We start from the raw sequence: 12,064 nt of genomic DNA, 5'->3' as shown, positions 1-12,064 counted from the left end.
TTCGATCAAGAAAATAATAAAATCAAGTCCCCACACACCTCCTTCCCAAAGATTTCCCGGGATTTACAGTTTACATTTGATTACTGATGCCTGACCAACCCTTCTCTTTTCTCTCCTATACAAATCGCACAAATTTCTGACTTACCACCTTGAGGTAAGGTAAGGTAGGTTGAGAAAGCAGTGAAGAAAAAAAAATGCCGACCCTGCAAGAAGAGGAAGAAGGATTATTCGCCTCGGGCCACGTCGGTCAATCCGCGACCGTCCACGTCATGTCGCCCTCGAAGATCCAGTGGCACACCTCGAGCTCGCCGGGCCTCCCGCCGAGCGCGGCGAACGCGCCGTGCCCCGGGCTCCAGTCCGACGTGTCGAGGTGGCAGATGGCCACGCCGCGGTTGATGATCTTCTCGCCGTCGTCGTCGGCGGCGGCGATGTCGGCCTCGTACACCCGCACCTTGGGCACCGAGTGGCAGTAGTACACCAGGTACGGGAACAGGCTCTGGTGGCACGACACGGACCGGGTCACCCTGCCGCCGTCCACGCCCGTGACGGCGCCCAGCCGGACGTCGCCGCCGCTGCCGGCGGTGGAGGCCGTGCTGCGGACCACGACGTCGCTGCCCAGCATCTCCACGGCGAAGTCCACGACGTCCTCGGCCGAGGTCGCGCACCGCTTCGTCTCGCCCCGGCTGGGCGCGCGCCGGCACTCGGCCACCGTGGACGCCACGGCTTTCCCCATCGCCGTGTCGAGGGGCACCCCGAACACCTCCGACACGGCGCCCGGCTCGAACGGGATCCGGGCGGCGATGTCCCGGGGCAGGAACGCCCGGGGCGGCATCTTGTCCCGGATGTCCGGCATCGGCATTCGGTTGCCGGCCACGAGCTCCCGCTCCCGGAAGAACTTCCCGGGCTCCGGCGACCACCGGAGGTGCTGGTGGCGCATCGACGCCGCCGCCTCCGCCGCCACCGTCAGCTCCGCGGAGGCGGCGGCGGAGGTGTTGTGGTACTCCTTGAAGTCGACGCCGGTGCTGGCGTAGCCCTTGAAGGTGTTGTTCTCGCCGGCGTACTCCTTGAAGCCAATGTGGTGGTTGGGGTTGGTGCCCTCGCCGTAGCCCTTGAAGGCGGTGCTCCCGGGGTTGGCCGAGTTGCCGTAGCTCTGGAACTCGGCGGCGCCGCCGTTGGCGCCCTTGGCGTAGGAGGAGAACCGGTCGTCGCCGACGTTGGCGTCGTCGCGGTACCTCTTGAAGGTGTCGACGCCGGCGTTGCCGCCGGCGCCGTAGCTCCGGAACGTGTTCTCGGGGACGTTCCCCTCGACGCCGTAGCCCGTGAAGGTGTCGGTGGCGCCGTTGGCGGACTGGCCGTAGCTGGCGAAGGCGGAGGCCAGGACGTTTGACTCGTTGCCGTAGGACGCGAAGGTCTCCCGCACGCCGTTGCCGCCCCTGCCGTAGCCGGAGAAGCCGCTCTCCCCGTGGTTGGCCTCCTTGGAGTAGGACGCGAAGCCGCGGGCGCGGCCGTTGGCCTGGGCGTCGTAGTTGGTGAAGGTGGAGTCCGGGACGTTGGTCCCGGCGGCGTAGGCGGCGAAGGAGCCGGACCCGCCGGTGGCGCCGCCGGCGTAGGAGGTGAAGTTGGCGGTGACGACGTTGCCGTCGGCCTCGTAGGAGTCGAAGCGGTCGGCGCGGCCGGACGAGTCGCGGCCGTAGCGGTGGAAGGAGTCGGCGGCGATGTTGAGGTCCGGGGAGTAGTTCCGGAAGGAGTCGGCCCCCCCGTCGCCGCCGGTGCCGTAGTTGGAGAAGTTGGCGTTGCTGTAGCTCTTGAACGGGCCAGCGGGCTTGGCGAGCGACGCCGCGTCAGCGTCGGCGGCCGGGCCGGCGCAGAGGAGGCCGGCCCGGGAGCAGAGCGCGGGGAGGCGGGCGCGGATGTCGGGCAGCGCGGAGGGGAAGGAGGCGGTGTCGGCGGCCGCGAGCGGGGAGAGCTTGGAGACGAAGAAGGCCGGGTGCGGGCGGTTGTTGGGCACCTTGCGGTTCCAGTACCGGATGAAGGCCGCCTTCGCCGTGAACGGGTTCACCGCCGGGGACGGCGCGGCACCCCCGGCGGCGGCATTGTGCGGGAGGAGGAGCACCAGGAGGAGGAGGACGGCGCGGGGTGGCGGAGGTGGAGGAGCCATTGGAGGATTTGGAGATGGGGACGGAGAGAAGCCATGAGAATGATTAATAAGCAAGAGTGGGGAGGGAGTGGGAGTGAGCTCCAGGATGGCAAAAGGCAGTTTCTGGAAAATTGGAAATTCTTTCCCTCCCTCGTTCTCTCTCTAGTCTCTCTCTCCCTCCTCTCTAATTTTTTTCTCTACTAAAAAGAAACTTTTTTTTCTTATATTTTCTTGGATGTTTGCTTTATTTTCTCACTCTCTACAACATTCTACTTGGTGTTCATCATATAAAATTCTCTTTCTTAGTTTCAGTCTGTAGAAAAGAGAAGAAAACAGTGAAATTGAGCAAACACGTTCGAGTATTTTTTTTCAAAAAGTTACTTGCGTCGCTGCCGTCGAATTTTGATTTATCTGACGACGCGTTTTTGGCTGTGGAGGCGCGTGGTCTGGTCAGTCACGTGCCGGCCTCTGGACAGGGACCACTGTCTCTCCGAATAAGGGGCCGTTTAGTTCCAAAGCCAAAATTTTTGGATATCTCGTCGTTTGTTTGACCAGATGTTGGGAAAATTTTTCGGACACTAATTAAAAAACTAATTCCAGAACTCACTTGGAAACCACGAGACGAATCTTTTGAGGCCTTTGACGCAGCATTAGCACATGGGGGGTTACTGTAGCAATTATGGCTAATCATGCACTAATTATGCTTAAAAGATTCGTCTCGTCGTGTACATCCAAACTGTGTAATTAGTTTTGTTATTTAATTATATTTAGTGCTTCATACATGTGTTTAAAGGGGAGATGAAAATTTTTGAAAACTAAACGGCCCCTAAGCAAACTAATTAATTCTCACTGGTGTTTTGTTCTGGAGTTCGACCACGGATTCCATTCCAACTGGATGCTGAAGAATTGAAGCTGCTGCCTGTTGACAACTACCACTAGTTAATACGGGTGATTTCTTTCTATTGGGAATTTACATGGAGATAATCTCTGGGTGTGTTTAGTTCATTTTGTAAAATTTTGTAAAGATGTAAACATGGCATTTGAAGTATTAAATGAAGTCTATTTGCAAAACTTTTTACATAGATGGGTTGTAAATCGCGAGACGAATCTAACGATGCTAATTAATCCATGTTTAATCAATAATTAGCGGATGGTTACTGTAGCATCACTGTTGCAAATCATGGATTAGTAGTAGGCTCATTAAAATCGTCTCGCGATTTACAGCACATCCATGCAAAAAGTTTTGTAAATAGACTTCATTTAGTACTTCAAATTAGCAAGATACCGTTTCACTTTAATGTGTTTACGGCTTTTTTTGCGTTTACATGTAAAGAACTAAACAAGGCCTCTGTGTCATCAGCAATTACCCTGCAATTCCGCATTGCATTTTACCTGACGATCAAAGGCTGGCAGTAGGTGTTGTAATCCAAAATTCAGCATGAACACGAGCTGTGGCCTGTGGACACACTGAACTGATCAGCAGCCTGAGAAAAGCGGCCCTGGGATTTACTAGCTTGGAGCAGTTGGTTCACTGTAGTACTTGATGTATTGTTCAGGCTTGCAAATTAGGTACCTTAATTTTGGCTCATGTTTGGATGGAAATCTCAATGGATTTCTGATAGAATTTTGTAGGTCTAAGCTAGGGATGGCAATGGGTCCAAACCCACTGGGTTTACCCATCCCAAACCCGAACTCGTCAACAAAAAATCAACCAGTTAAAAAACACGCGACCCGTCACGGACACGATTTTTCACCAAAACCCGTGCCCGCTCGGGTTTCGGGCCACCCGTGCACAAGCCCGCACGCGAGCTCGCCCGCCTGACCGTGCGCTCGCTCACGGTGAGCAAGCGCGCGCCCAGGCGGGCGAGCTCGCGTGGGGGCTTGTGCACGGCGGCGGGGCACGCGCGGCCACGCTGGCAAGCTCGTCCGCGGCTGCTGGGCAAGCGCAGCCTGGCGGACGGGCGAGCTCGCGCAGCTCGGCGGGTGGGAGAGCGCGCGCCACCGGGCGAGCTCGTGCGCGGCGGCGGGGCACGCGAGGGAGGACCGCCGGCGCGACACACGAGCGGCAGTGCGGCACTTGCACGGCGCGGTGGCATGCGCGGTGGGCGGTGGCCCACGGGCGCCTGCAGAGGCTCGCGCACGAGCCTTCCACCCGCCGCAACAAACGCAAGGGGGATGGGTGCCTGGGTGTGTGGCTGCGCCGGGGTGGGCGAGGGGGGGAGGCAAATGATTAGGTTAGGGTTTGAGATGACTGGCTGTTATATACCCTGTATATTGGGCTAGGTTGGGCTGCATCATGGGCTGCCTCATGGCTGTAATACATGCTTGCATGATTATTGGGCCAGGTAAAAAAAAACCCATGGGTTTGCGGGTTCAGGTTCTACGTTCCCAGACCCGAACCCGCAAACTCGACGGGTTAAACTTCCTGCCCATTAACAGACCCGCGGGTCGAGAAATTGACCCAGACCCGTGCCCTAATGGAGTAAAAACCCATCGGATTTCGGGTACCCGTTGCCAACCCTAGAAAGCAGGAACGAACAACTGTTTACTTCACTTGATGGGGATTACCAAATTAACAGGGGCGTCTATTTCTAGCTCGCGCGGAGCTATTCCAGAAGCATCCTTGTCCTCTACCCCCAGCTCCGCCGCCGCCCTCCACTGCCCCGTCGTGCCACCCGCCCACCACCGTCGTCTTCTTCTAACTTACGCAGTTTGCCACCGCCCACCGGTTGTTCGGCCCGGCCCGGCCCGACCGACAACGATCTCGCGCCCTCCGCCGGCCTAACCGCCTCCGCCCCCAGCCCCCTCCTCTAGGGCCGGTGGACATGGAGCCAACCCCACCTCAGGCGCCGCCTCGACCACCACCCAGGCGCCCGTGACCTCACCGTCGGCCGCTCCCCCCCCCCTCAGCTCCCACCTCTTAGCTGCTCCACCCTCTCCCCCTCCCCTAGCTCGCCGGAGGCCGCTCCCCCTCACCTGGCTCGGGGAAGAAGAATAGGAGACGCGGAGCATCGCCTCTGCGATTGGATGGATTCAAATCGCACTGTGCGATGAATATATTTTCCCCAAATTAATTATCCTATCAAGTTCACCCTTTGCAACATAGTTAGCAGGGACGTCGATGGGGATCAATCTCTGTCCGCAAGGACAGTCCAAACAGCCCGATTTATTGGGTGAATGGAATCTGATCATATCCAAGGACAATTTGTAGTGTTGTATGATTCCACAACAGCTCTAGAGAAGGACACATACACTGATGAAGATTGATGGCTGTCTAGGAGGCCAGCAACCTCAGCAACTCCTTTGTAGCACCACAAGAACTTACGAATTGAAGCTCCAACCAAACATTTGCATCCAGGTTCGAATGCACATGAGGTCGCCATGCACCTAGCATGCAAGACCGAGTCCTAATTCGGATGTAGAATCTTACTATGTAAACATTTGCATCCTGGTTCGAATGCACATGAGGTCGCCATGCACCTAGCATGCAAGACCGTTACGCGCGTATATAGTAAGATTCTACATCCGAATTAGGACTCGTACGCGTAACGGTCTTGCATGCTAGGTGCATGGCGACCTCATGTGCATTTGAACCAGGATGCAAATGTTTGGTTGGAGCTTCAATTCGTAAGTTCTTGTGGTGCTACAAAGGAGTTGCTGAGGTTGCTGGCCTCCTAGACTATATATATATATATATATATATATATATATATATACACACACACTAATTACTCCCTCCGTTCCTTAATATTTGTCATTTTTGTTTCCCCATAAACAACTTTGACTAAATACATATTAAATATATTAATATTTATGGTATACATAATTAGTATCATTAGAAAGGTATTTGAATTTAGCTTTTAATAAATTTATTTAGAGATACAAATGTTTGCACATATTTTTTACAGATCGAGCCAAACTTGTGGCACGCACACCAACAGAGACAACTATTTAGGGATGGAGGGAGTAAGTATCATGATCGTGTGAGAATTTCTAATGGTCCCACAAATTTTGTGGGATCTTACACAAGATCATGCTCCTAACAATAATATTTTAATAATATATAAAAGGTTATGATTTTTTTTACGAGAAATAGAGTTTTATCAAATTATTCTGACACATATGCTTGTGTATCCATACATATCCTAGTAAATTAGGTAAAGTAATAATGTTAACATATGGGGTCCTTTAAAAGATTGAGTTGTGATAAAGTATTACATAAAATTAAGGTGGATTAAAATGTAAATAACTCCATTAAAGTTCTACAAAGTCAATAAAATTTATCAAAATCCATATTACAGGCTTTGATTAAAAATGTGTGTTTTCATAGTTTAATATTGGAACCATGATCCAATGAGTTAATCCTATCCGATCGCCACATTATACATGAAAAGTTATGATGAAAAAGGTTAAGAAGAAATTTATAATAACGAAAATATTTTCCATGATGGTTTGTTCCTTCAGAGGCATGATATTGTAGAGCACGACACACGTTGAGAAGCAAACAAATGGAGCTGGCTTGGTCTAAACTGGCACAGTACATAGGGTCATTACGGCATTAATTTCTCAGCCAGAATTGGTGTTTTGGCAATAAATGAACGGTATTTTGGAAGCGCGGACAAATTAGCAGCAAAGGCAAGATTGCAATTTTCCCCATAAACATTATTGGACTGATTAAGCTTTTAGTCGTCTGAACACTTCCTTTTCCATGATGTCCGGTACTGCTTGGCCGCTACCAGTTTGGATCAACAAGGTTCGATTCGATCAGGAGAACAAAACATTGTCTTGAAAAAAAGATCATTTTGTGTTTCATTAGGGAACATTGTAATGAATTTCGGTGGAAATGATACGTAGGTGTTTTGTCAATGGTAGACAAATGACTAGCATATTTCACTCTTTTGGCAAGTTGCATTTAACTTCGGACCAAATTATAGTCTCAACGTTTCTTCATGCATGATTGAGATGTTCAACAAACCTTGCCATGAATGAGATGTTTAAGATAGGGAAACAACAACAGCGACTGAAAATGAAACGAAAGATGGCTTTGAACGTGGGCCCACTCTGACATGTAGTCAGCACATATATATGGAAATCAGCTACAACAATGCATACTCCTACTCCTACACTTCCATCTTATCATCTCTGATCAAAACCCGTGCTATCTGTACTCGGTTGATGTTAATTCAGAATGTTAGGAAATCAAAGAAACTGCACTAGAATTTCTTTGGAAACATATTGGTTCGTACAAGAATCAGTAAAAAAACAAAATCCCATCTTTTATATATCAAAACCCCGCCAAAGGTTTCTAAACTGAGTGGTCAAGGCTCTCCATAGGCACCCCATAGGTCTAGGGTTCAAATCCCGGCTGGGACGAATTTTCGTCTGTGGGTTAAAAATCCCTCTCGCTGTGCTCGCCGCGAGGCATGAGCCAGGGTAGAGGGGTTTCTTGACCGCGTAAGCCGGTTGGCTTCCTTTTTAATGAAATACGGTGGGTCCGTTTCATCCCCGGTCAAGTTTATATATATCAAAACCCCTACTTCGTGAATTCGCACATGCACATGTTTATTGGAAAGCTAGAATTTCATTCAAAACTGTTGAGTTCCCGTAGGAAGTTGGGAAATACATACAGTGTAGTTACATAAGTGAAAAATAACATGCACACGCCATTCATTCATGTTTTGAAAGAAAAAGCTAGTGGACGTAGATAGGTATGCACTGGTAATTACCAATGATATCAATAATGTCCCCTCACCAACCTCACCGCTTGGTTTTGGCTGATGGGAATCTCAAAACTCAATCCATATCTGCAAGGGCAACTGGATCGGATGAATGCATTGATGTTGCATGTTCAGCTTACCCAACAAAGGACAGTTTTGCAGTGTTGGCTGATCTTCGTCATCAGCAACAACAGCAGGTATACAGGAAAAACATATGTAATGATGTCAATTATAACTCTTGCCTCTAGTTACCTCAACATGGTCTTCTTCTGATACTACTGCAAGAACTTGAGAATTGAAGCTCTCACCAACATCCGCACCCATGGTTGTTCAAAACTTCAAATGTCATGGGGTCACCCTGCACACCTAGCAAGTAGCATGCATACACAAATAGTACCCATGCCTTATGTTGGAGCGCAAAGTTATGGTCAGTGGCGGGCCCAGGGCCCGGCGACCTTGGGCACCGGCCCGGGCTCCGCTGCAACAATTGCAACATGCTAACCGTCAAATCTATAGTTCGTCAGTTCAGTTGGAGATAGGAAGAAACATTGCCGTGTGATTTGCCCAGGCTCCATTCGAACCCTGGGTCCGCCACTGGTTATGGTCAAGAGCCTTTGGTTAGTTTGGTTGTACACTTGTGCTGGGGCTGTACAGGTATATGCAACTTGGATTGTTATAATTTACATGAAAGTGCTGAAAGAAAAACACGGGAGCGAGGTTCAATTGTGAAATACTTTATTTCAAATTCGATGATGCTATATATGTAACAATCCAAATATTTTTTATCTAATGATCCATGTTAGAGGGAATTTGATTCTACGCTCTCAAAGACGCCATACATTTAAGAACGGAGGAAGTAGCTGCAAGTGATGAACTCTTAATTTGAAAGCTTTTCCAAATAGGTCCTAAATGTACCATGCCCGGCCCGCCACTGGCCCGGTGGACGACGATGATTAGTTAATCGGAAATGCTAAGACACAAATGTCCGGATGAGGAAGAAAAATCGAACACTCCGACATATGTTTCAATTGTGGATCCTCAACACTACAACTATTATTCCCGCATGTTTCATGAGGTGAATGTTGCATGAAACATGGTATTCATGTTGCAGCGGGAATTTTCGTATCCGAGAGTCAAACGACTTAATTAGTTTTTTCGCATATTTTTTCAATGTTGTACCTATATATTTTCGATATTGCAGATGACTTATTTTGATGTTGCAACGGAACGTCCGACGGGAAAGTTCTCATGGGACGTCCGGGCGCTAGCACCTCCTTTAATTAATTGTCTAGCTAGCTAGATGAGTATGGCAGAAGGTTTACGGCATCACGAGACTAACCTGCAGTTGCGGGCGAAGGGTGGAAATTGAAACATGCATGGTGTGGATGGGCAGGCAGAGACCTCTTGCCCATGCTGCATTGCTGCTGCTCGAGTGCCCTGTGACTCCGCATCATCAGCAGACAGCAACCGGTAACTACCATGAGGGGAGAAAAGATTTGTTTGAGTTATTCATGTTTGCGCTTTAAATCTTTTTTGGCATAGCTGTACTAATTAAGATGAAAACAGGGGCGACTTCTGAAATAGGCATCAGTCTACGACGACTCTATGCCACGTTTAGCATATTTCCAGCAGGCTGGAGATTTTAATTTTTTGAAAAAAAAGGCATTAGTAATGAGCACAGCTAGAGAAACAATAGATAGAAAAAAGAAGCCATATACTCTCTTTGTTCTAAAACGTTGGCCACTTTAGTTTGTACTAAGTCAAACTTCTCTAATTTTGATTAAATTATAAAAAGTTATATTAACATCTAAATACTAAATATATGTATTTCATGATGGATTAGATAAGATTAATTTGATGTCGTACTGCATTTTTCTATGAACACGATCAAAGTTACTAGAGTTTGACTTAGGACGTATAAAACTAAAAAGACCTACAGTTTAGAATGGAAAGAGTAAATTAAAAAAAAAATCAAACTTCGATGAATGATATCTGTCGTCAGTTTTATATTGTGAAAGTGAAATGCTGAAACGATAACCTTGCATTGCTATTGTTAATTTATAAACAATTTAAAAAGTTAAACCTAAGAGAAAATCAGCCTGGGCTGGGCTTATATAGGGCCAAAAAGGCCAGGTTATTTTCATGTCTAAAAGTTTACGACCACGTTTTAATTTCCCATGAGCAACATTGAGCCAAGTTTTGGATCAAGCATTGAATTACCGTTCCTTTTCAAATCATTTGAAAATTAATTGAAATAAAATAACGGGCTGGGCTTGGGCAGGGCACGATTTTTTTCTGGCCTGCCTTCCTCTGCCTAAAAGGTAACATGGTTGAGCCGAACCGAGCCTAAAAATACACAGTTATATAGTTTCAATTAAAAGAATAGCTTAGGACTATATAATCCATATATGTATAGTATGGGAAGTAAAAGTGGCCCTGCAGGGGTCTACTATCAAAGGTGGCGGGCGACAACCAAAGTCTGTTATTACCTATAATATTCGCCAGATGACGGAGTCTGGAAGCACAATCCGTCACTGTTGAAAATTCCAAGTGACGCGCGTTGTCCTATGCCCGTCCCTTATGAGCGCAGCATAAGTGCGGGCGTTGTGTCATGCCTGTCACCTCAATTGGACAAAGGTGACAGGCAAAGACTTCATAGTTCATACGGGGGTTCTAGTCTCCGAGAAAGGTGATAGTTCTCTTGATAAATCTGTCACTTATGACTCTACATAGTTGACGGGTAGACATCTGTCACCTTTTAATCCAAAACGGTGACGCTATAGAAGTGATGGGCTGGATGCCGGCTCCTCACCTTTGGGAGATCATGTCTGTTGCTATTGGGCTCTTCTTACATAGTGAGTATATATAAATTAGGTCATGATCGACCGATGGAACCCGTACCTAGTAGAATCTATGCTATACGGATCCATAGAAATTGAAGCCTTTTGTACCAAGATTAGCCTACCCACCCACCTCACATAGCACTCTCTAATGGCCCACATGTAAGCTTAAAAGTTTGAGGAAGAAACTTGGCAGACGGATTTCGTAGCCGCCACGCGTTCAAAATTTAGAACCGGTACTAAATAGTTTCGGAGAGCCATTTAGTACCATTTAGTACCTGTTTTAAATGTGCCTGGTACTAATAGGCATGGACGCGAATGCCTATTTTTCTAGCCGTGGATAGTACAATTTTTTTGGTTTTCTCATACATGGACAAACTGCTTACCTTGCAGAGTGGTACCACGTCGTCGACAACAATTGCGATTGGTTGCGTGGTAACTCTGTTGCCATAAGTTTGCTGTCCGGGAGGACCAGAAGGTGACACATAGCACAAAAAGAGTTTAAGCGTACGCTCATGTGAATATGTGACCATAGTTTTTTTTTTACAAAATATGCACAGAATACATGGCAGCACGTGAAGGGTGCACATGGACGGTGAGCACTCTCGTGCGAGAAGAACCAAGCTATAAAATCCCGATGCAGGTGATGATCTCGTCTAGCGAGACAAGGGTTCGATCTTCCTCGGCCATATGGCTGCTTTCTCTGCATCACATGAAGCTTGTCTGGCTCCACTCAAATACAGTTCTAGAAGGACGAAAGAACCACGCGGTTTTGTGTTCTTTACATGATGCACGGGCACCGCTCTTGCTGTGTAGTCCATCCAACCCAAGGAAACCAATGCAAGTTTTGGCAGTTATAAAGAATAATTTTAGATTACTAGCAAGACATCTGTGCGTTGCCACGGGTAATATAAACTTTGCCGAACATATACGAGACCATCAACTTTGTGCCGTGACCGCACAAGACATTGATTTCCGGGTTCTAATTGAGATTCTGATTCATTTGTCCGGTTACGATTAAGATTCCGATTGATTTGTCCATGTTCCGATTAGGATTCCGATTGATGTACCAATAATTCTACATGCACAACTACAAAAAAAACATTAACTACGACCTTTAAAAACGGCCTCGGAGGCAGCACAATTTTTAACTGCTTCGGTTAATGCCCGACATTAACTGAGGCGGTCATTTCTTATTAACCGAGGCGGTTAAGAAAATCGCCTCGCAAAATAGATTAACCGAGGCAGTTGTCTTATTTACTGAGGCGGTTAAAGATACCTGCTCGGTTAATCATTAACGGAGGCGGACGTGTATAACTCGTGCGCCTCCAAAATTCAGGCCCAGATACCCAACCCACATCAGCCCAATA

At 48.1% G+C, this 12,064-nt stretch overlaps 1 protein-coding gene across 1 annotated transcript; it reads right to left on the bottom strand.

The window, feature by feature from the left end:
• On the bottom strand, positions 1 to 2,280 carry LOC120713663 (BURP domain-containing protein 12-like). Its single transcript, XM_039999593.1, has one exon. The coding sequence runs from the start codon at positions 2,156 to 2,158 to the stop codon at positions 248 to 250; it is 1,911 nt and encodes a 636-aa protein (XP_039855527.1). The 5' UTR covers positions 2,159 to 2,280; the 3' UTR covers positions 1 to 247.
• Positions 2,281 to 12,064: the final 9,784 nt, after the last annotated feature.

Source organism: Panicum virgatum, chromosome 6K, assembly GCF_016808335.1.
Source record: "Panicum virgatum strain AP13 chromosome 6K, P.virgatum_v5, whole genome shotgun sequence".
Lineage (NCBI taxonomy): Eukaryota > Viridiplantae > Streptophyta > Magnoliopsida > Poales > Poaceae > Panicum > Panicum virgatum.
The sequence above is the reverse complement of the archived record's forward strand: the minus strand, read 5'-3'. Positions and strand labels throughout refer to the sequence as shown.